The 26320-nt window shown below is 33.4% G+C and overlaps 1 protein-coding gene across 6 annotated transcripts in view; it reads left to right on the forward strand.

Annotated features, from left to right (window-relative positions):
• LOC109097575 (SPARC (osteonectin), cwcv and kazal like domains proteoglycan 1) overlaps positions 1-26320 on the forward strand; it is a 327147-nt gene that overhangs the window by 285815 nt on the left and 15012 nt on the right. For all 6 annotated transcript variants that reach the window (XM_042770615.1, XM_042770613.1, XM_042770614.1 and 3 more), the window contains 2 exons: positions 6514-6646; positions 10926-11040. In XM_042770615.1, the coding sequence (XP_042626549.1) occupies positions 6514-6646; positions 10926-11040 (248 nt within the window). The remainder of the gene's footprint in view (positions 1-6513; positions 6647-10925; positions 11041-26320) is intronic.

The raw sequence follows: 26320 nt of genomic DNA on the forward strand, positions 1-26320 counted from the left end.
AATGGAAAAATTTAAAATTCAGCATTTTTTTATGTATAAGGACCTAATTTATACTGTGGGAAAAAAATTGTATATGTATAAATTTACACAAAATATTAAATATTAAAATAGTTTTATTATGTTGCATTAGAACATTTCTTCCTACTCACTGTAGTACTATATTCTTAGGTGTATTTGTTTTTATTTAAATAAATGATAACTCATTCATACTAATAATTGTTTAAATTATTTTAATTTAATTATTTATTTAGTTATGTTTTATTCTATTTATATATTCATCCTCAAAAGGCAGCCATATATTTTAATGCATTAAGACCCAATTTATGCAGTAAAAATATTTTAAATATGTGTAACATATTATTTATATTTTTTATTAGTTTTTATTATTTACATTTAATTGTATTTAATTTTCATGCAAATGACTCAACATTTCAAAAGCAGCCATATATTTTCATTCATAAAGACCAAATGTATGCTGTAGAAAAATAATATTATAAATGTTTAAAATCTTATTTGAAAAATGTTTAGTTTCTATAGTATCATTGTATATTATCCTATAGTACTGTTCTGTTAGATTTTTTTATTATTTAAATAAATTATGTATTCATAATTTTTTTTTTCATTTATTTTAGTAAAATATTTATTCATTGTTGATGGTATTTATTTAGTTTTCTAGCACATATATCAGTGCCACAGTGACTCATGCACATATCTGAGTGTTTGAAGGCAATAAAGAGATAATATTGGTTGGTATTTTATGATTAGATATTTAAATATTGGTTTTGTTCAAAGCAGGAGAAAAAATATTCTCAAAAAGCATGCTTTTTAAAATTATTTAAATAATATTTATTTAGTTAGTTATTTTAATTATTTTAATTTATTTTAATTATTAATTTTATTTTATTTATTGAGTTTCTATTTTATTTTATTTTATTTTATTTTATTTTATTTTATTCCTCAAAGTGCTAAAATGTTTTTTCTCTGAATTTTTACCCTTGACCAAAGTCTGAAAACCCCTGTGCTTTGATGCTGCTGACCAGTTGTTTGGTCGTTGATGCCTCTTTTACCAAAAGTGACTAAGTAGCCAAACCTTAAAATCTTGGAAGCTCTGATTGGCTGGTTTTCTGGTGCTTCTAGTAAACCTTTACCAGTTATTTCATATCCATGATCACAAATAATTTCCAAGCACGAGATGAATAAGTGTGTGTCCTTGTGTTTAATCGGGCTCTGAGGAATCTCTGCTTCTCCAGGGTCACATTCTGTTGCTGTTTATTTTGAGTCGTAGTCATAGTGACAGCGGAACTTTGAGGAAATGTCCCCTCACGTCCGGACAAACAAATATGTTAAATTACTACCGCCCCTTTACATATTCAAACACCAAGCACATGCTGGCACAGCAAATCTCACATCTGCCTGAGAAATAACAGCACGCTGATCCGATTAGTAAGCCAAGCGCACTGCTAGTGGATGATAATGCTGCACTGGTCAAGCTATCATTAATGACCAGTACATGAGGTGTAGCTGCCGCGTCTGATCATTAATTTACACATTAAAAACACTGCGGTACATAATGCATGAATGTATGAAGAGTGCTGCTAGATTAAGCACAACAAAATAACACGTTAAAAAATCATAAGTAGATCCGCATGGAATATGCACACTTTATTTCACAGTTTTTGCACTAATTATTGGGGAAAATCTGGCAAATGGCTCTACATATGGTGCGAAATGGATCTGATATTGCTAGTGTTAAAGCACGTTCAGTAAACAAACACTTCATGTGTTAAACTTTCTCTGGATGCAGTTTCCACACGTGACTCAGCTCTGTTCAAAAATTTAGTGTAGTACTTCCTAAGTTAGCATCCTAACTGAAATGAACCCTCATAAGTGCCTGATTTGTAGCAGTACACCTTATATATGATGCTACCATAGTTTTGGACAAAACAAAGTATTATATAAAATAACAGCATATTGTTGTTGCTTTTTGACACATCTTTGTATCTGGAACTGTCTAGGTAGTCAGCTCACTAGGTTTTGGAACAGAGTTTTAATCATTAATGATGATATTTAAAGGGTTAAATTCAATTGAAGTGTTATTATGAAGAGCGACTTATACTGGTTGCATAAATATATACTGTTTCCTCAGTAAGACTGATTTGACAACATTTCAAAATATATAATATATATTTTTTTTTATTTTAATTATTAATTTTGCTCTCTCTCTCTCTCTCTCTTGCTCTGTCTTTCATTTATATTTATTTATTGCATTATTAAAGCCCCATGAAATCAGTTTTATTTTTTCCCAAATTCTGTCCAACTTTTTCCCAAATTCCATGTTTTATTTTTTACTTTTTTTGATTGTATTTTAATAATTTAATAAAATATTAATAATCAACATGCATCTCTAATCAATTGCATTAAGAAAACAAAAATGTAACATCAATGTATTAATAGTTTTCAAAAATAAAATTTTTAGGGCTCTATGAAATCCTTTTTTTTTTTTATTCTGATTTATATTTTCAAATTTTTTATATTTAATTTTTTTGAATTGCATTTTAATGGTTTGATTACAAATAATAATAATAATAGTCAAAAACATGTCTGATCAGTTGACCCTTCGCAAAGACCCGCCCCCTTAGTTACTGTTTCTACATACCGTGGCATTCTTACACCACACATCATGTTCTTACACAGTAAAATATATATCACTAGGTTACTTTCGTTATGGAACGAAGTCTCAGCTCTCAAATTTTAAAAAAAAAGAAATTCAAACAATAAATGCCATTTTGTGGCTCTTTGTGTCGTGGCAGATTGCTGTAGCGCCTCAGTTAAAGCAGGACTTGAACCGATCATCTCTTCTTCTTTACTGGTTATAGCATGAATAAACATCAGAAGGTATCTTGTTTCAACCGCGGACATCAGTACACACCATTTTTCAAGTTCAATCCGCTGATGTTAATCTACTCTCCTGCTGGTTTGTTTGTCGGACAAAATGGCAGATTCGGTGTTATGATTGGTCGCCTGTCAATCAAACTCCCCGCGAAGGGTCTGTTGAGTTCAGAAAATTTAATAATACTAATTTTCAAGAGTTCTTACCATTAGCAATGATATTTAAAGGGTTAAATTCAACAGAAGTTATTTTGATGTATGAATATTCTATAGTTCCTTATTAAGACTGATTTGAGAACAGATTCAATACAGCAGTGTAATTTCCTCAGTGCTGAGCAGATATTACAAGTATACTTTAATATAATGCAATGAAGTGTGAATTACAGACTCATAATATAATGCACCGTAATGTGCTGTAATATAATCCATTATACTGTATCCCGCTGCATTATCCAGCAATTCAACATATAGTCTGTAAAAGCGGCAGCTCACGATGAGCAGTTCACAGTGACCAGAGACAGATTCTGCTCATTCTCACTCAGTAATGTTTGTGAATGTGGCAGACGGCTTCAGAAAGGCTGGCAGTGAGTTGAGCTCATTACGCTGCTGTGATTGGTCACCCGCAACATTTGGTCTGCCAATATTTTGCATAATGACGCTAAAATCTAGCGGCTAAATTGACCATTGTCCCCTTCAGATGATTTCCTAAAGAGCTATGTGAGTTTCCAGTCGTGTCACTCCACGGTCTCTTTCTTATCATGTGATAATATACAGTAATTTCAACTCAAATCAATAATTCATATCTGCTTATTTATGTGGTAAGCAATTGTATAATAAGTGAGGTAATGTGCAATCAGCTAGTCATTAGCACAACAAAAATCCTTTCAAGGTTATATGAGACAGTTTGGATTATATATAATGAACTCTTTTATATATGTTAAATGAAATTTGCATTGATCAAAGATAAAACAATAAATGTTTAATTGATCTGAGCAAAATATAATAACAGTCATAAAATGAAACTATACAATAAAATAACATCACATTTTCTTATAAATAAAATAATAACAACACATAATAATAATTCATAATAATAATACACAACAAATAACGACGATCACATAGCATTATTTCACCTATATTTTATTTTCACAAACGTTATTTAAAACATTAAAAAATACAATTTAATTCAATCAAAAAAAAGCATACATAAAATATATAAAAATTTGCCAGCACATTGCAATCACCAAAAATCAAAATAAAAAAGTGATTTTATATATATATATATTTATCCTGAAAATAAAGTATTACACAGTTTCCACAAAAATATGAAGCAGCACAACTGCTTTCAATATATATATATATATATATATATATATATATATATATAATACTTTCATTCTGCAAGGGCGCATTAAACAACTGCTTTCAACAATTAAAACACACATAAAATTTTATAAAGAATCAAGTATCAAATCACAACAAACTGCTTTCAACATTGACAATATTCAGAAAAGTTTCTTGAGCAGCAAGGATCATGTGACACGGAAGACTGGAGTAGTGATGCTGAAAATTCAGCTTTGATCACAGGAATAAAATTAAACAGGTATATACACATAGAAAACAGTTACTTCAAATTGTAATAATATTTTGTAGTATTGCTGTTTTTGCTGTGTATTTGATCAAATAAATGCAGCATTGGTGAGCAGAAGAAACTTCTTTCAAAAAGTGACACAAACAAGCAGCCGTTTATCATATCACCGATATTGTCACTGATCTGTTAAAGTGCTTCTGTCAACTGTGAGATAGAGACAGAGATCATGTTTGTTTATCACCGTCAGATGATCACACTTCACGCTTTCTATGAGATATTGACATTTTGAGTGTGAACAGAGGTGACATTACAGACATCTTTTGTGACTTTCTTTATCTTCAGTGTGTGTATGTGTGTGTGATATCTGATCAGCCAGTTTTGTGTAAGATTTCATCTCCTCATAAAATCCCTTTCAGATTCAAGCATTAGCTGTTTGAAATGTCGCTCGTATCTTGACTGGCCCATTGGTGAAGGCTGCAGATAATCAGAACTAACTTAGTACACTAATTGATGAGCATGCTAACTGCAGGGAATACATGACGGCAGGTTAGTTTTGTAGGGTAATCAAATCAGTTATCATACTGCATGAGATAAATGTTTAATTTGGCCAGTTATCAGATGAGGTGTCAAATATTATTTAAAAGACTTTTAATTGCTGGATTTTTATGATATACATTACATAAATCATAGTCTTACTGTGGGAGTCCCAACAGGTGCTAAATAATTCAGCATTTAGTCTGAGTTTTCATTTAAAGGGTACCTATTATGCACCTTTTCACAACATGTAAAACAAGTCTCTGATGTCTCCAGAGTGTGTATGTGAAGTTTTAACTCAAAATACCTTACAGATCATATTTTATAGCTTAAAATTGCCACTTTTAGGGTATGAGCCAAAACGCGCCATTTTTGTGTCTTTCCCTTTAAATGCAAATGAGCTGGTGCTCCAGGGAAGAGGGCGGAGCTTCAAGAGCTCAAGCTCCGGCAATACTGGTGCCAGCCGTTGCAAATAAACACTCCACTATTAGTACAAGCCTGTTATCTTTACAAAAAACACACTCTGTTTAAAAGTCAGTCATCTGGTTGTACTGTGCATAAAAAATGCACATTATGAATTACACAGACGGGAGCATGGCGCGATAAAAAACTAACTCATGGTGCCATACAAACTTTATAAGCCCCACTTGTGATTATGAGCTCGACTTATTCCAGCGGTTGACTTCACATTGCTTTCATATGCAATTTTAACTCCCACTTTTGTATTCACGATCATTCTGGTAGCACGTGAAGGGAGCATCAATGAAAACAGACTGACATTGGTAGCTTTAGCAACATTAGCCTTACAGAGTGCCAAGAAGCTCTTTCAGAAAGGCAATTTGGAAAACAAACGCATGATACTTACTTCTGGAGGTGTAGCTGGATCACGAACAGTTGGTACTGCTTCATGCTTCAGGAGCAACTTTTGTGCAAAACTTGCTTTATACTGACCCTCATTCACAAAGCAGTCCGGTGTAAATGATCCGCACAGACATAAATGAATTTCGGTAGAGCTGAGGGAGCATTTTCTTCAAAAACAAAATTAATCCACCTCGTCTTCAGTGGCTCAGATTTCAGGAGTAAATGGAGAGAGCTATGTGGATTCATATATCCAGCTACAGAACACCTAAAACTAAAACTCTGCCCCTTTGTCCTCCTCCTTAGTCCCCTCTGTCCCTCATTTGTTGTTTTTGTTACGGCGCGAGGTCACGCCTGGCCGGGGGGGTGGGGGTGGTGGTACTGTCTTATCATAGACTTTAAGTTTGTTTTCTTTCATGTTTCCCTTGACCTAGTTTTCCCTCGTGTCTGATTAGTTCATTCTGTTCAACTGTGTTAGTTAATTATCCTATATATCCCACTATTAAATGTTATTTGGATTACCTATGTTTTTGTGCGCCTTCCTTCACAAGAGTGTGACACATAGGGCCCAAAAAAAAATCAACAAATTTATGCCTATATTTCTGACATTGCCCACACATTTTGTCTTGTCTTTGTAGCATTAAACCCAGGAAAGGAAATCCCCCCCATAAGCATTGGATGGGACCCGTGAAACATGGGAAATGTAGGCCATGTCCTGTGGTTCACTCCAGCTCGGTGTGCGGCTCTGACGGACACACATACTCCTCAAAGGTGAGATATTCATCGCCGTTTACATTGAGCTGAACAGAAATCAGAAAGATCCCATGACTTACCAATAAGAACTTACTAGTTTAGTTTATTGATTCATAAAGCACATTTAAAAACAACAGATGTTGAAACCAAAGTGCTGTACAGGAAATATAAAACAGAATCAAAACAAAATAAAAGACTAGACAATATACAAAACACAACCAGATGGGCAAATGAAAAAGTTACACACTTAAGAAGAATTAAAATATAAAAATAGATAAAAATAGGTCTTCAAAGAGGATTTGAACATAGAAATAGAAGGAGCAGATCTAATATAGAGAGGAAGACTATTCCAAATCAAAGCCTAGGAGCAACTACTGAGAAAACCTTTATCTTAATCACCTTTAGCTTTAAAACAAGAATGAGGAACTGGCTTTAAAAATAAAGAACAACAATTTTAAGTCAACATGGAACTTAAACAGTCTAGAAGGTCACAAATACTCTATACTGAGGTGCAAGTCCATGCAAAGCTTTAAAAATAAAGAGCTACATTTTAAAGTCAACATGGAACTTAACCAGTAACCACTGAAGAGAGGCGAGCACAGTTATGATGTGCTCATGTTTTTTTTAGTGTCTGTCAATAATCTGGCTGCCGCGTTTTGTACCATCTGCAAGTGGTCTAGAGCTGATTTAGGCAAACCAAGATAGATTGAATTACAGTAGTCCAACCATGATGTTATTGAAAGCATAAACGGTTTCGAGGTCCTTCTTAGAAAGCATCATTTTGGATCTATCTTAACTGAAAGAAACTGCTTTTCATGACAGCACTAATCTGTTTATCAAAACACTAAGTGGGATCAAAAATAACACTAAGGTTTTTAACAAAGTCACGTACATTAGAGGAGAGGGGACCAAGGTGATTGACGATGTCTGAGGCCAGAACTGATAGGCCAAAGATGATTATTTCAGTTTTTATCATTGTTTAGCTGGAAAAAAAAAATGTCCATCCAGCATTAAATGTCATGCAGACAATCAAACAAACTGGACACAGAGCAGCTGTTATCTTTAACAGGGAGATAAAGTGTTGTCAGCATAGAAATTATAGGATAAGTTCTGTCTCTGAATAATATGACCTAGAGGAAGCATATATAATGTGAAAAGAAGAGTACCCAAAATGGAACCCTGTTGAACGCCATAAGAGATTTGAGCACAAGATGAGAAACATTCCCTATATTAACATAAAAAGTTGTCTCCTTGAGACCCCTCAACACAGACCCCTGAAACCCAGCGACTTGATTGAGTCTTTGTATATGGATATCACAATCTCCTGTGTCAAAGTTAAATTAAGCAGGATTAAAATACAGCAGGAATTAGAGTCAAGGGTGTGTAAAATGTCATTGGTAACCTTCAACAACGCAGATTCTGTACTGTGTTGTTCCCTGAAACCTGACTGAAAAGAATCAAAAATACCAGCACTGCTCAAATAAGATGAAATCTGAGAGAAGACACCTTTTTCCAAGATTTTGAAATAAAAGATAGTTTAGAAATGGGTCTGTAATTATTAACATGCTGATCAAGATGATGCCTTTTCAACAACGATTGCATAAAAGTGGCTGGTACCACCTCAATGACTAGAGAGTTATTAATAATAGCAGTCATGATTGGACCCAAACTGGAAAAGCTTCTTTAAAAATACGGGAAGGCAGAAGACCGGAAGGGCAGGAAGAGGGTTTCAAATTCAAAAGTATACCATACTAACTAATTGCAACTCATTTCCGTGTTTGATAAAATGTAAAGTATAGTTTGTGTCGAGGTTCAGGTGAGATACGAGTGCAGTCTGATCAAGGGAATTTAACTTGAACACAATCAGGCCCAGGATCATTGTGTCCCAACAAGGAGAGAGTCACCTTTAAATTCCAATATCAGCACACAGCTCTCTCTCTGCTGGTGTAAATGATGCTGGTGCAGTGTTTGGTGATGGATGGTTAGGTGGATGAACTGTGTCCGCTGTTGATATTGGATTCTTGAGTCCTGCACAATCACCCCTCCGGCTCGAGAACAGAGAGAAAACCTGAACCTCCAGTGCAACCTGTGCCTCCCATCTATGACCACACCGCTTTAACCCCGCCCAATCTATTTCCTTCCCTTCAGTCAGAATGAAATCAGATGTGAGCGATGAAGTGAGAGAGGGACTCGGTCTGATAGAGAAGAGAAACGAACAGCTCATGAGCACGGCAGATGTGTAAACGGCTGTCCTGATATTTTCAGCTGTAGTGTCAGTGACACTATATTTAGAATGATTATCATAAATGGAAACATCCATGGTCTAATTATTTTCAGACAAATGATGGTAATTTTCATAAGACAAAACCAAAATGAAACCTTTATGCACCATTAAAGCAAACTGAAACTAGACTAAAACGGAAACTCAGCATACAAAATAAAATATTATATAATACTAAAATGAAAGCTCTATATACAAGTTAAAAGCAAATCATAATTAATAAAATAAATATTAAAAACAAATAAAAATTACCCTCCACCAGGCTTGTTTTATGTAACTATATCTAGATGGATGAATGATAGATAGTTGTACTGTATGTAGAATCAGTAACACTTTACAGTATATAGAAAAAAAATATTATAAACAAAAACATCTACTGACAGAATACTTTCAAAAGACAAAACGAAAACCAAAATGAAATCTTTATGCACCATTTATATACAGTACATACAGACTTGTTTTATAATGTATTTGTTTACTATCTGGTTTTCTAGTATACTATTTACTATCTAAACTATCTGGATGGATGGATGAATTCAGCCCACTGAAAACTCACATTCAGGTCACATTATAAAAGTAAAATGGGTTGTAAATGCTGTTTCATGTTGTTTATATGTACCTGTATTATATGGAGTATGTCAGAAATCATAGATCTCTAGAGTTTCCATTGACAAATGTGATTCATTTATTTCCCTGAATGCATTTGTGTTGATCTGAAGCACTGAACAGCATTTTTACTGAACAAAAGACCCCTTCAGTGTTAAAAATAAGATGTGGGTCTTCAACTGGCAGATGCACACAAACAGTGTTTGAATGCTGTGTTTATTTCTTTCTCTCTTTATTCTTCATCATTATGGGATTATGATTATCAGCACTGCAGCAATTGTCCTTAAAAGAGTAGTTCAGCCAAAAATGAAAATTTGCTGAAAATGTCTTCACCCTCAGGCCATCCATTTTCTTTTCTCCATTGGAACAGATTTGAAGAAATGTAGCATTCCATCACTTTGTCACCAATGGATCATCTGTAGTGAATGAGTGCCAACAGAATGAGAGTCCAGACAGCTGATAAAGACATCACAATAATCCACAAGTAATCCACACGACTCTAGTCTATCAATTAACAACTTGTGAAGTGAAAAACTTGAGTTTTTCAAGAAACAAATCCATCAATAAGATGTTTTTAACATCAAACTGTTGCTAAAATATGAGTACATAATCCATAATAACACTTCCTCCAGTGAAAATGTCTTCCTGTCTGAATTAGGAGAGAAATATGCACAGATCAAGCATAGTTTACAAGCCAAAACAGCTCTAAACAAATATGTTGGTGGATTTTGGACTGGTATTTTAGCAGGAATCAATGGTTTGAAGTTAGAAATATTTTCCAAACACCCAGGTTTTGGCTTCGCAAGATGTTAACTGATGGACTGGAGTGGTGTGGATTATTGTGATGTTTTTATCAGCTGTTTGGACTCTCATTCTGATGGTACCCATTCACTGCAGAATGAAGAAACAAACTCATGTACATCTAAGATGGCCTGAGTGTGAGGACATTTTTAGCAAATTAAGAGGTGACAGGTACATTCTATTCTATTCTATTCTTTTCTATTCTATTCTATTCTATTCTATTCATATTTATTCTATATAAGCTCACATTTTCAACGATATTAATCAACAGGACTGTCTGCTGTTTCTTTATTTGATTCTGCTTTGATAAATAATGAAGAATTACACTTGATGAAGCATTATAGTCTAATCATGACATCATCTTTAATTAAAAGCCAAAGAACACAGCAGATTTTACACCATTTCTGTGTGATCAGATCTGACAAACACAATTGCCTCACTTCAAAGGAACTCAAATCATGGCATCTTAATTTGATAACTCGTATTTTTCTCCTGGCTGAGGAAACAGACTCATTTCACAAGTGATAAAACTCAACGCTCAGGCTGTATCCGTTAAATGCGATAATGTCTCCAAATGTACTACCCAGAATCCTCTCTGCTCTTCCACAGTGTAAACTTGAGTTCCAGGCCTGCAGCTCGAGTAAGAGCATCTCTGTGAAGTGTGAGGGTCCGTGTCCCTGCCTGCCAGGACAGGAAGTCATCAAACCACACGCAGAGAAGAACAGTGAGTCACTTCCTGTTTGTTAGGATGTTGATAGGACTTGTATACTGTCTGAATGGAGACTGTCTGCACCGTCATTTTATAGGTGGTGGAATCTGATCCATTTGAGGTCAATATCAACACTATATATCAGCGATTTTCAAACCTTTTTGGCAGCTGAAGCCTTTAACCTAAAATTTTAACAAAATAATTGGATGATTATATACTTTTAGAAAACATCTTAATATAATTTTTGAATGAAAATCATGAGAAAATACAAAAAAATATAAAACATAATCATACAACATAGAAAAAAATACGAAGAAAGAACAGCACATTTTTGGTACTGAACTCATGAGAATTTGCAATACTGTATTTTACATATTCATTCTGTGTCTGATATCACTCACTAATTCACTAAACAACAGATGCTTCATAGTTTAATATATAGGGAATGAATGTATGAACACTTTTGATGAGGTTATATATGGGTCATGCTTTGAGTTATGAGGAAATAACAGTTTAAAATTCGATCAGACGCTCAGACCACATCGGATCAGATTTTAAATTGATTTGAAATGACCAGTGAATGTGGTTTGGATGGGGTTTGTGGAAGTTGCATTTGGTGTGTTTTTGCTGTTTAGACCACAGAAAAATAAACGCTTTTGAGTTGGGCATGGCAGAAAACATTTTGCTGCCTGTCTAAACAAACCGTAAGAGACACATGAAAAAGCCTCGAGAAAGAAAAACACTCAAACACAAGAGGTTTTTTCATAGTGTGTGTGTGTGTGTGTGTGTGTGTGTGTGTGTGAGGTGTTTCAGATGTTTTATTCATGGGAAAGAAGGGAAAGTGAATAGTGAATTTGGGAACAACACTGGACATCACAAAGGCAAGCTCTCTGGAGGAAAAAACACAGAAAGATGTGTGTTAATGTGAATTTCAGATGTTTTATTCATGGGAAAGAAACATGTCAAATGAGATCTGTTTAACAGTTTAATTCTTTGAGATCAAATGGAGATTAAAGGGCCCCTTTTATGCCACTTTTAAGGTTCCTAATATTGTTTTGGGAGTCTCCTACAATAGGTTTACATGCATGCAAGGTCAAAAAATGCTTTGTTTTCTCAAAATATGCATTTAATATCACCTCATTTTCCAATGATTCTCAAACGATTCGTTCGAAGCAGTTCAAAGGTTCAGTCTCTCTAAACTTCTACTTTCCATGAGCCTACTCTGCTCTGACTGGTCAGATGTCACAGTCTGTTGTGATTGGTCTACTGTGTACAGCACATGTCGGAAACGATACACCCATTGCCATAGTTCTGCATTTTGAACACTCAATAGAAAATATAAGTATCTATTAATATAAAGATATAGGTTGTGATTCAGTGGAGCCAGCTGGTCCAAATAAACTGTGTACTGAGCCATCTTTCAAGAGCAAGTGTTTTGTGAATCCCACGTTGAACTCCCCAAGATCAGAGAAGCAGTCGTCAGTAAAAAAAAAATCTGTGCTTGGATTCGCAAAAAGAAGTCTCAGGATAAACTAACATTTATCATCAAATCTGAGCTGCTCTTCACATTCATTTTATAACTATACACTTACTGGATGATGACTAGTAACTAATTTTGGTCACTTACAGGAGAAATATCAGAGTAAATTTGTGCAAGTTCAATGTGCATAAAAAATAACTCCAAAGAGGAGCATTTTGATAAATATATGCACTATATTACATATTACATATACATATTAAATGTATATTTGAATTAATGTTTCATGCTTCAACAACAAATTGGAGTAGAAACATTATTATATGATTAAATATAAAAACTGCTTTATGTGCAATTTAAATGTTAATGATCAGTTGTTAAATGTTAGTTATTATATTTAAACAATTAGAAAAATATTTATAGTAATTAGAAATTAGAAAAAAAAAATCTGATTTATATACCTGATATATATCCAAACGATGCAATATCAAATCAAATTGAGATTGGAATCAAATCAAGAGCTTTTGAATCAATCAAAATCGTGAAATCTATGTCAGAATTATTGATACTTAAAATATAAAATGATATATAACAGAGTTGAAACAGTCATATCATATAAAAATAAAAAAACAATTATATCATATAATGTAACTGCCTTATGTGCATTTTAAAATTGAATTTAATGTCAGTTTTTGAGTGTTAATTATTTAAAAAAAAATAAAAATAAGTTTCAGAAAAAAAGTTTGTTTTTTTCCTTAAGACAAATGGACATGTACCTGATATATTTCCAAATTAACTGATATAAAATCGAGATCAGAATCAAATCAAATCAAGAGCTTGTGAATCAGAATCAAACTGAATTGTGAAATCTGTCAATACTCTCGACACTTACCTGTAAAATAACTGAGAGTTGAAACATAAAATCATATATATTTACATGTATCATTAAATATTAAAAACACTGTCTGTGCAATTTTAATGTTAGTTATCTTATATCCTTAGATATAAGATATACCTTAGAAGTTAGATCCTTATATGTTTATACGACCCACCAGGTCTTATTTTTTCTACGCACCTATTACTTACAGGTGTGCGATGGAGTTCGTTCACTAATGTTAGTTATCTAAAATAAGAACACATCTGAAAAAAATAAATAAATCCTCTTTAGTTGAGAGATTTTTTCCCCAAGAAAAATTGACATGTAACTGATATATTTGCAAATTAATTGATATAAAATCAAGATTGTAATCAAATTGAGTCAAGAGCTTGTGAATCGTAATAAATCTGAATCAAGAACTTGTGAATCGGAATCAAATTAAAATCAAGAGCTTGTGAATCAAAATCAAATTGGGAATATTGTGTCAATATCCAGCCCTAGTTCCCTCACATATCCTGAACACTGAATAAGCAGTGAAGTTTTCCTCCTGAAGTGTTTTGATGCCATCACTCTGTTATTTTAAGGGTTTGTTATGCTGTAATTCAGATTCATGACCTCTAGCCTGTTTGAACTTATTTCCCAGAGGCTTCACCACACAGCACAGTCTCTCTCTGCGGGTTCTGCTGCGAGATGCGAGCAGAGATGAAGGTTCAGTCTGATAGCAGCGATATGATGTCTGTATTTTAATGACTTCAGATCACTGACATGATCTTTAATTGGAAAAGTGCTACATACATCAGGAAGCAATTACCACCATAAGAGAGAACGTGTCATTTGAAAGTCCATTTTTCTTTCATTACCTCACGTTTTTATTGTCTCATGGCCTCTTCTCTTTCTCTTTATTTGACCTGTTCATCTTGTTTTGTCATTTTATCTCTGACTTTCATCTCACTCTATTTTATGTGTTTCTGTTCTGTATTCAGATGAAGCGGTTATTCCTCTGTTTGCTTTGAGAAAATCTCTTTCTTCTCAGCATCCATCCATTATCTGCTCTTCTGTTTTCAGCCGTGTGATTCTCGCTGGAGCTACATTGTAGTTTAGAAAGAGGGGAGACACAGGGCAGGACTTAGGCCATAAGATTTTTGCAATGAGAAAAAATGGGGACAGAATCATAGAATCCAGTTCATGAAAATGGATTTTGCTGTAAACTGCAGAATTTTGGATGCATAATTCAAAAGTAGGACTGTACACTTAATCAAACTGTGATTTGGACTAGTGTCTGTGAATCTTAAACTGCAAAAAGACTGCTATTGAAATTAACTTGAAGAAATAAAGAAATAAAAATAATAAACAACAATAAAAAAAATAATAATAGTAATAATAATAATAAATAATAATAATAAGAATAATAAGAATAATAATAATAATAATAATAATAACTTAAATTTTTTACGGGATATAATTTTTTCCCATGTTTTAATTTAAATAGTACTCTGTCTGGCAAAAAAAAAAAATATATAATAAAAAAAATAATAATATATATATATATATATATATATATATATATATATATATATATATATATATATATATATATATACACACACATTCAATTTTATTTTAATTACATTTTAAAAGATTAATTAAAATATTGTTTTATGCCTTCTTTTGATCACCACCATTTTTGATAATACATTTAGGAGAAAAAATATATAAATATTTCATAGACCCAAAAATGTATTTTTGTTAAACCTTTAATTAATTATTGTTAAATAGTTTAGTTTTCATGAATTTAATTAATCACTGTCAATGAACTGTTGTTAAATTGTGTAAGTTTCATGATTAATTAAATTGGACATGCTTTTAGATTATTAAAATTGAATTAAACCACAGAAATCTAATTCAGAAAAATTCAAACAGAAAATATGGAATTTAGGAAAAAATAAAAACTGATTTCATAGGGCTCTTAGTGTAATTTTCATGAATTAATTAGACATGCTTTTTGATAACCATTAAAGCGAAAGGGAAAAAAATCTAGAAAAAATTACACAATAAAATAATTGCAAGATTTAAAAGAATTGGGTTAAAACAATTGGGTTGGGGGGGTTAATGAGGCCCTACAGGAGATTTAAATGTATGTGTTTTGCAGAGGCTTTTATGCAAAGTGACTTACTTAGAATCAAATCCATGATCTCGACCAGCCGAACTGCAGAAACTCTGGAGATGCTGGAGAGATAAAGAGGTGGAGATGATTACAGATGGAGCACGAGGGGGTGGAGATGGGCGATGAGTTTGTTAGGAAGAAAGGATGGCTGGAGAGAAAGAGAGAGATATGATCTAAAGACAAACACCAGAGAAATTTTTCACTCACAGCAGGAGAGAAAAGTGAAAAATAGAGGGAACACCTGGGAGAAAATACTATAGAGAGATGTACAGAGTGTGTGTATGGCGAACAACACTCACTCATTATGTTTTGAAGAATCGTTTTTCACGCTTTACACCGCAATATAATACAACACACACACACACACACACATGATCTTTCTTCATTGGGCCTTAGAGGAAAAACAGCAATATCAGGCTTTCAGTGGAAAATTAAATCCACACAAATCTGTGTCAGTGATTGCTTGTGTGTGCACGCATGTGTGTGTGTTTCTGGGTCATTATGTTATGCAGAATATCTTCATCTCAGCATTTGTCTTCATATTCCGCATAAAACAAATGTAAAACATATCACTTTGTTTCAAGGTGATGCACCCCTGGAATGATAAATTGCCAATAATCTTTCCTGTCCTGTTGTTAGTCTTTTAAAATCTTATTGTTATTGGATATTATGGTATTTTGACCTTCAAGCCTTATATAAACTACTTTTAACAAGTTTGTGGTTGGGAACATTCTTTTTTTTCTTTTTTTAGGTCTCTTCTAAAAAAAAAAACAAGGCTGCATTTATTTGATAAACAATGCATTAAAACAGCAATATTGTGAAGTTTTATTAAAATTTAAAATAAGTTTTGTTTCTTTTTCTTTTTTTTTTATTGTGGATTTTTTTTAATGTAATTTATTTCTGTGATGTAAAGCTGAATGTTCAGCATAATTTCTCCAGTCTTCAGAGTCAAATGATCCTTCAGAAATCATTCTAATATGCTGATTTGCTGATTCCATTTATTCCATTAAGTTGTGTCTATAATAAACAACCATTTATGAACTTAAACTTGAAAATGAAAGGCTTCAGAAGCTCATCAAATGCAGATGTGGACGTGAGTGTATTTTGGGCTCACCACAACCCTGCAGAACATTTAGGAAATCCTGTAATTCCTCCTGAATCTCAGGTGCACCTGTCGAGCATTAATATGATGGTTTAATACATCAGAATAAATGTCACTGGAGTGTTTGACTCTCTCGTACTCATAAACACTTCATTTTAAAGGTCACACATATCAATAGCACTCTCAGGCAGGTGGATGTGATCTGAACATTATTCTTGTCTGTATGTCACATTAGGAGATGATAAATATGCTATTCGGTGCTGTTTCTTTGCAAGTTTTCATTAGACTGTGTCTGCATTCATTTATTAAGCGCATTTTTTGCACCAAAATCAGCAATTTTCCATCTACTCTCTAACTCATGCTACTGTAGCTTTAAAACGTATTTGTTGTTATTTGACAGTAGTGTTAAGATTTGTTCTGTAAATGTGGGTGGTCATATGTTAATGAGCTTATGGTTGTGACACCAATCATGATCATTTTTGGATAACACTTTACAATAAGTTACCATTTATTAACATTAATAAAACAATCTAACAACAAGCATGTATATGTTGATTTATTATTATTATTATTATTATTATTATTATGCATTTATTAACTTTTAGTTGATAAAAACAATGTTGATAATTAATGTTAGCATACAACTTTTGATTTTAGAAGTGTATTAATAAATGCTGGATATAACGTTTCCATTAATAAATGCTAATGGCTCCTTTTACTTTTACTAGTGTAGTTAACTAAGGTTAGCAAATTAAGTTTTAATGTTTTCCTCTTTATTCTGTGTTCCAGCAAAACTACACTGAATACAACAACAATAATAATGTAGGATTTACTTTGAAACAATTTTCTCTCAGAAATTGCTAGTACATTTCACAAATAATTGCAAAGAAATGGCAAGTACCATTGAATTCAACATGACATTTAGAAGTAGAAAAATTGAAATAATATTTTCTTGTAAAATGCACTGCAGTAACCTTTGTTTATAACAGTATTATTTATTATTATAATTTTCTAAGTACATTTGGGTTCAAAATGTTGTTATGTCTGCATGGTACAGCAGTAAAATAATGTATTTCAATGGATTTCTTCTTGGTTCTGTTTTCCAGCAAAACTACACTGAAATGATGATGATGATGATGATGATGATAATAATGTATTTAGTTAGAAATGCTCAGAAATTGCTAATACATTTCACAAATAATTGCAAAAGAATGGAAAAGTAAAATGGAATTCAAGTGAGATTTTGAAGCAGAAAGACTGAAATAGTGTTTTCTTATAAAATGTACTACAGTATTCTTTCTTTTATTACCAACTTCCAATATATGTATCTATATATATATCTATATATATATATATATATATATATATATATATATATATATATATATTTGTTTAGTTTAAGTAACGTTTGTCTGCATACAACAAAATAGTATTTCAGAATAGCAAGGGAATTTATATATATATTGTTCCAGCAAAACCACAAAGTGATGTTTTTTTTTTTTTATCATACTGTACTTTCCATAATAGATTCTGAAAATAGTGTGATTGCCATGAACAACAAAAATTTGGTGTGGAAATTTTTTTTTTTTTTTTTTTTTTAACACATCTGGTTATTTTCCGCCTGTTTCATGGTCCAGCAGGTGAATGTCTTACATCTGCACAGCTCCCCTCAATAAGACACATGATCTGGAGCACAGAAACAAAAAGTTGAATACTAGTACTAGAGGTGCTTGTCTTAGGAATCGCTGTTAATGAGATATTGTGAAATCAGTGCCACGTTTAACTCAGAGATCTCAGCAGTTTTAGTGGAGCAGACCACCTGAGATTCTGCACATTTGCATTGATTGTGCCTTCGTACGTCCTACTTTATACTCTGATTATCCATAATTCAATGTGACCATCACACCTCCGGGGGGGGGGGGGGGGGGGGGGGAGGGGGAGGGGGGGGGGGGGGGGGGGGGGGGGGGGGGGGGGGGGGGGGGGGGGGGGGGGGGGGGGGGGGGGGGGGGGGGGGGGGGGGGGGGGGGGGGGGGACACACACACACTCTGATTATCCATAATTCAATGTGACCATCACACACACACACACACACTTGCACAATTCCTGGTGGGAAGGTGTGTGTGTATGTGTGGATGTAAAAACCTGAATTTGCATTGTTGCCAGACTTTATGAATCATCAGAAAACCACAGTGTTCTTCTGTTCCTCGTGAAATCTCACACACACACACACTGTTAGCGGCGGCCCAGAGGAATACTGTGGACTTTGATTAAAAGAGGCTCAAAGTTCAACACAGAGAAACTGAAAAGGGACAAAAGAAAAGCGCAACTAATTAATTAATGATCTTCGTTATCAGCGTTTCCCTCTGTTAGGCCGGATTGTAACGATAGAGGAAGGATGATAAGTGAAGTAGGAGCTGGTGTTTTATTCTCTCTTTTTCTGTCTTTGACTGCAAGCTAGTTAATTAATCAGACTTTCTTAGATTAAACCTCGAATCATACATCTGGCCTGCGGAGGCTTCCTGAAAGTGGCAAGTCAGTTTTATTTGTATAGCACTTTTTAGATTACACACAGCTTTATAGAAAATCATGATGGTAATGTCTATAATATATTAATATCTTCATGTCTTATAGTCGCATTTAACAGATTTACTGGACAGTAATATAGTTACATTTTGTGATAATAAAAGCAATCAAGCTGTTGAGGTTTGATATATAATATATTCTGCTGTACTGGAGTATACTGTATGTATATGGAAATATAGATTGCTATACTTAAATATCTGACTTTATATACAAAGCTGTGCAATAATAACACTTTTTTATGTATAGGGGGTCAAAGACAAAAAGGGGTTTTCAAGCATTAAAACAATACAAGTTTAATACAGCTTTAAGTTTATTTCTGTACATTAGAATGTGTCCTGTGTTTTTTTGTTTTTTTTTTCTGAGGGAGAAAATAATGACTGTTTTATACATTTTATCATGATTTACAGAAGGCACCCAATAAAATGTCATTCATTGTAACAAAAGTTAATATAACGAAAAATCCTGTCAGGCTTATTTAGACCAAGAATCTTTAGATGACATTAAAAGGCTTTAACGATCACAGTGCAGCCTCCAAAAACTAATTTATTGTCATTTTAAATCTTTACCAAACTTTGCCACTGTCCTTCAAACAACTAGTTTTTACCCATTTGTCAGCAAGAAGTTTTTAATCATTTCAAATATAATCAAAATTAATATGCTCAAATTTTCTATTTTTAAGAACAGGTCAAAATAACTATGTTGTTTCATTTGTACATAAATATATCTGTTATGCTGAATGACGATGGAAAAGTATTTTTATCACCCGTATTTTGACATTTTATTTTCACAAAAGTTATTTGAAACAAAGCAGACACTTAACTTGATTTAATATGCTTTCTGTGCACATAAGATCTCTTTAGTAAATTCAGTTTGATGCAGACACCAAAATGTGTCATCACATTTCTGATCCATATTTGCAGGTAAAGTAGTAAGTATTATATATCAGACTTTTAATATATATCTGGGCGATAATGTAGTTTACATTTGTGTGTGTTATATTGTGAACTGCATTCATTTTGTTCTTGTTAGGTTATCAACCCATAAAACTCAAATGCACTGAAGATGTTTTCACAAAGAAATTCCAGCCATTTCCGATATATATCAAATTAAGAAAGAATAAACAAATAAATTATGAGTGTTAACACAACTGAAGGGTTGTACCTTGATGTCAATCGTTTAGCTGATTAAATATTAAGAATACGTCTCTGCAAAGAGTTTGCAGTTGTGTGTTTGTTTGGTGGTTGAGACTCAGGAACAATAATATTTGTCTTGCAAACATAAGATTGAACTAATTGCACATAACTAAATGTAAGGTATAGGAAGGAGAGCTTGGGACTTTTGGGAGACTGCTTGGACTTTTCAGCTCATGAAAATCGAATTGTTTTCTGAAGTGCAGAAATGACATTCTGAGGAGTTTTAACTCAGGAGTAGTCTGAGTTTGTTTGGTGTTTGTTTGTGCTTGAGCTTCTCAGTTTGAGCTTCTCAGTCTTTTCCAACCTGCTGATCTGCGTTCCATTGTGAAATACCCATAATCCTTCACTCTGGCAGGAGATGAATCAATGAAGAGTTTTTTCTTGAGTTCATCACTCTCTGAACCGTTCCTGTTCATCCGCTGGCCACCCACCAGCCGTGAGCAGCACGAGCGCTTCATCATCTACATGTTCACATGCTCTGGAGCCTCCAGGAACACCAGAAAGAGAAAGAGAAAGGCTTTCTGAATCATTGACAACACCCACTCAACATATGCTCCTACCCAGGACACACACACACACACACACTTTCACACGCTTGATTTGAATTTACCGAAACTGCTCGGTTAAAGAGATTAATTCTTTTAACTAGATTCCCAGTTTCATTTTCATTAAGCAGAGCTCCAGGCACAGAAAGGCAAACATGCCAGAATGACGGACCTCCATCAGGAATTAAATCTCTGCAGCTGTAAGTCAAAGCCCTCTGATAAGAGCAAATTATCTCTTCCATCTGTCTGTAGAAGAAGCTTGCTGAACGTTTGGGACTAAGGGGCAAGATGAGAGCCCTACATTAAAATGTAGTGTAAAACTTACATTAGTAATCCGTATGAAAGTAATGTCATCTGATTACCAAAATGCACACAAGAGAAAGGTGAGGATTTGAATGTCAGCAAAACAGTCTGACCAGTAAAACAAAATAATTGTGCAAGTGCTAGGGCCCTTTGAAACTCCCCACCCACTTTTTTCTGGATTCCAAAAAACTTGTATAATTAATTTAAATCCACCAAAATCAGTTTAACAACAATTTATTATATAAGAAATTTAATAAGTTAAAAAAAAAAGAAAAAGAAAAAAGCAATTCCTTTTATTTTGTAGGAAAATAAAGTGCTGCACAACAGTGGTCTACTAAAGAAGAAAAAAAAATTGAAAAAATGAGATGATGTGATATTAAAATGAGATTAAAATTGTATTATTAATAATAATAATAATTTGAAAAGTGTTATTTTCAAAATGTTTTGTAATAAACCTCAAAACTATAAAATTAAGTTACACTCTAAATTGATCTGCTCATGCATAAAACATGGTCCCCTTTGGAAGTGCAAGAAAGAAAGACTTTAACTGTAATTACAGTATGATATGCAGATCCCTGGAGGACATACCCACATTATCTAGCCAATTAACATAGTCTATCACAGACACTTACTCTGTCTGTGTGTGTGTGTGTGTGTGTGTGTGTGTGTGTGTGTGTGTGTGTGTGTGTGTGTGTGTGTGTGTGTGTGTTCATAACACCATATGGGTCATGACTAAATCCAAATGCATAGCAGCAGGACTTCAACTTGAAACCCTTTGACCTTTAAGATCACCTACCTATGCTGCCACACCTGTGTTTTGCATTTATTACTGACAACAGTTCAGTGACAAAAGGACGTGACCATGGAAACCATAGGTTGTGCTGTCTATCAAATTTATTTAAGCAATTTGACCATCAGCCAACAAGAGCCCAGAGACCCACTAATTGTGTTCTTCCAATGAAAGTGAACAGTGACCAAAGACTGTCAAAAAGGACAAAAACAACATAAAAGAATCATAAAAAATAGTCCATGTGACTCATGCACAGTAAGTCTTCTGAAGCAATACGATGAGACAAATTTAAGTTGTTATCATTAACTATCATTCATTCATTCATTCAACCTTCAGCTAGTTGCCAAGGTAAAATTTCTCTCTTTTGTTTTTCTCTCAGATCTCAGTTTTTAATTCAAAACATACAAAATTGGTCATGGTCAAACTAATGTCAATTTAGGCCACTGACATTAAACATATTAACTGAAAATGCACATTTGTAAATCAGAAGCACATCGGTCATATGCACGACTCATACTTTTACTAGTGTTCATTTTGTCACCCATTTTTAAATTAGTCTTAGTCTTAGTCCTGGTGTCATATGTAGTTTTTAGTTATTATCATATTTAGTCAACCTTGTCCTGTTTAGTCAGGTTTTAGTTGACTAAATGTCTGAGAATTTCAGTCTAGTTTTAGTCAACAAAAAGTTTTCGGCACATTTCCATCATGCTGATATATATATATCTTGGGGAAAAAAAGCTTGTCAAGGAACATTTTTCATCATACTTTTGTTAACAAAATTAGCACTAACATTTACTATGTATTTTTGATTATCACTGGTCACCATATGTTTTCATTGCATGGTGCAGAACAGTGTGAACATGGTGTGAAACATCTCATTTGGTGTTGCATGAAGATACTCCAGCAGGTTTGAGTAAATGCCTTTTTTTAGTTTTAGATTAAAAAAAAAAAATGTGTTTGCTTTCTTTCCATTTTGTATTGATTTTCCTGGAGCATGAAAGACAGAAATTATGTTAAATGAACATGTGAACTCTTAAAGGTTGAGTAGCAGAGATTGCTAATTATAAGTTTTAAAGTGTCTCCTCCTCTCTCAGTCTCTGGGTTCATGCAAATGTTTAGTCTGTGATCTGTTGGCCTGTTTTTTCCTAATTAAACAAGACAAAATCATGCGCATTTGACCTCTTTAGAGAGCAGAAGTCTCAGCGTGCATTTAAAACTCTTTTAATACTGTAGAATGTAATACTGAACTTCAACACACACCTCTACATTCATCATTTGAAAGCTCTTATTAAACATGATTCACTTCCACAGCCGAGCAAACTCTGTTCAGCTGCTGGGATCTAATTTAAGTGCATAATGATATTAAATGACCATATTCGGTTACAGTTTGTGTGTGGATTAAAATATATATGTTTTAAAAACACCTGAGTGCAAGATTTGTTCAGAAAAACATAATCATGTTGTTTCAAAAGCGTATGACTCTCTTTCATTTTTGAAACGTATAATTAAGCAAAAGAAGATGAATACTTTTGAGCTTCAAAAACAACAAAAATCATCAGAAATTGGTAATACATTTTGCAGTGAATTGCAATGAAATGAAAATGAAACACAATTAAATGTGAAATTTTGAAGTAGAAAAACTGAAATTTATTTTCTTGGAAAATGCAGGGTAATTTTAGTATAACTGAGATGCTACTATGGTATTTATAAATATTTTGAATATTTTATATATTCTGTTTTCATTTTAATTTTAGTTAAAGTTTTAGTATTTATTGGCATTTTTATGAAATATGCCTGTATAGTTTTCATATATTTGTAGTTATTTTAGTATATAAAGAAATGACTACATGATATGACTGCATGAAAATTTAAAAATGAAATAGAAATTATTATTCTAATTTTCAAATATTACACACACACACACACACACACACACACACACACACACACACACACACACACACACATATATATATATATATATTTATATATATAAAAATCATAAAAAAATAGAAAAAAATATTTTTTACAATGTGTAACTGTCATAAAAGTGTGTTATATTTTGTGTGAGAGACAGATGCGAATTTAAGCCGTTATCAGCAAGAATGAAATAAGATTTGAGAGCCATGGGAGATTTTTAGCAAATATATTGTAAAATTATTTTTCAAAATTTCAAATAAAATTACTGGAGTAGCCTACCTTTTCTGTCTTTCTATTTCAAAATTTCATGTTGAATTCAATGTTGCTTGCCATTTCTTTCTAATTATTTATTAAATTTAGAAGCAATTTCTGAGTGTTTTTTTTTTTTTTTTTTTTTTTTTTTTTTTTTTTTTTTTTTTTTTTTTTAAGTGAATAATATTTTGTTTTCTGTTCCTCATATAAAGTCTTATGAACTATTGTTATTATACTTCTGTGATGATTTTTGGCCTTAACAGACTTGGTTACCATCCACTTTCATTGTAAGGATGTATGCGGGTGAGTGAACGGTGACAGTTTTATTAATATGTGATCTATTCCTTTAATTAAATATTATAATCTATCTCTTGTGCTCTATATGAGGCATCAAACAGTCGATCTGATGTCATTACCGCTGAGAAGCATTTCTGTGTGTAATATCGCCCGTCCTGCCGTTAATCGCTCTGAGAGATGGTTTTCTGTGAGGAATTACTAATATCTACGTCTCTCTGAATTAAATGCGTTCATCATGTCGTCCGGAGCGGAGTGAGTGAATGGTGACTGCTGCGGTTAGCGTTTATCTTTAAAGAGGAGGATGATTGTCCCGCGTGAGCGTCAGCAGTTATCCTTCACACCGCACAGGAACAGTCAGAGCCTGACTACAGCGGCCTTTAATTACTGCGACAGTGCGACACATCAGCACCAAAACTCACCTGTCAATCAAACACAGAGGACTAGAAACATCTCCAGGTTTTCAGGTTAACCCTATGAAGACTGATCTATGAAATATGAATATAAATGTTAAACATGGTTGGATTTCTCTCACAGTAGGCTCTGGTAAATTAACCGTTTGATTTACAGAGTTCTTTGAAGTACGTTGTGGAACTAAATTGGACAACTAGTTTTAATACTGCAGAATGTAATACTGAATTTAATTAGACTCTCCGCTGTAGTTTCTGTGATCTCAAGCGAAACCCAACATTACAGTCCAGAAAACATGCTGTTTAACAGCAGCAGCTTAAAGAGAACCTCACCGTGTTAATATTCATGAGCTTAGCTTTCACTATTAATATCATCTTAACCAGCTCACATGTGAATCAAAGTGTTGCTTCTGGTTAAACTGTTATTTCATGTGTTGTCTTGTTTAGACTCTAAATCAGTGGTTTTCAACCTTTTTGACTCAAAGGATCTTATTGTCCAACAAAATTGTAAGATATTTCCAGTATCCATGCTGTACTTATCACAACAATGCATGTTTTTAAACCTTTTTATACCAGAAACTGGGGGTGTTGATATAAAAAATTAAATTAAGCACAAATTATTTTGTGATTCCAGAAGATTCTGATTCTGTATGTCCTTAAAAAAAAGTTATTGAAGGGGAAAACAGTGCAAATTATTTTTGACACACATTAACAAATGAGTGCCTTCACACTGGGAGCAGGAGCAGCACATGAGAAGCACTCAATTAAAGTGGCAGCACACTTCTGATGAACAAAATTAATATGATTTCACACAAAAAGTGCTAAAATGCACAGAATACGCATGTCTAGTGTGTTTTAAGAAAATTCAGAAACAAGAAAATTAAGAATATTTTTTTTTATAGAAGATTTACCAATTTAAACTTGTTTTTAGCTATTCAGTTTGGGTAAAAGTACAGTGTATTATAAAAAAAACAGTATGTTATTGAAGTATGACTGAGATTACATGATCGTAGCTGTTTTTTCGGTTGTGTTTGTTGTTTACCATTTACATGTGAATCCCCATATTAACAGATTTCCAAGACTTTAAAACTTTTAAGTTCTAAAAAAAATTATTGTTGTCTTTGTAAAGATATATGTAGCTTTGGAGCCGCTACTGTGACGCTGCACAAACGCTTCCAGTGTGAATACTCTGCAGCTGCAGGGACGAAAGTAGTTACGCTGATGCTTGGCTAAAGCTTGCGGTGTGATGTTATTGTTGTATTCCTGAGCTCCTTATTTGTAAACTCAGCAGAAAGACAGAGAACCAGGCCAGAAACAAGATTTACACAAGTACATAGAGTTGAATGCTTGGCCAGTATATAACAAGTATGTGTAAACCTGCACT

Source organism: Cyprinus carpio, chromosome A14 (assembly GCF_018340385.1).
Source record: "Cyprinus carpio isolate SPL01 chromosome A14, ASM1834038v1, whole genome shotgun sequence".
NCBI lineage: Eukaryota > Metazoa > Chordata > Actinopteri > Cypriniformes > Cyprinidae > Cyprinus > Cyprinus carpio.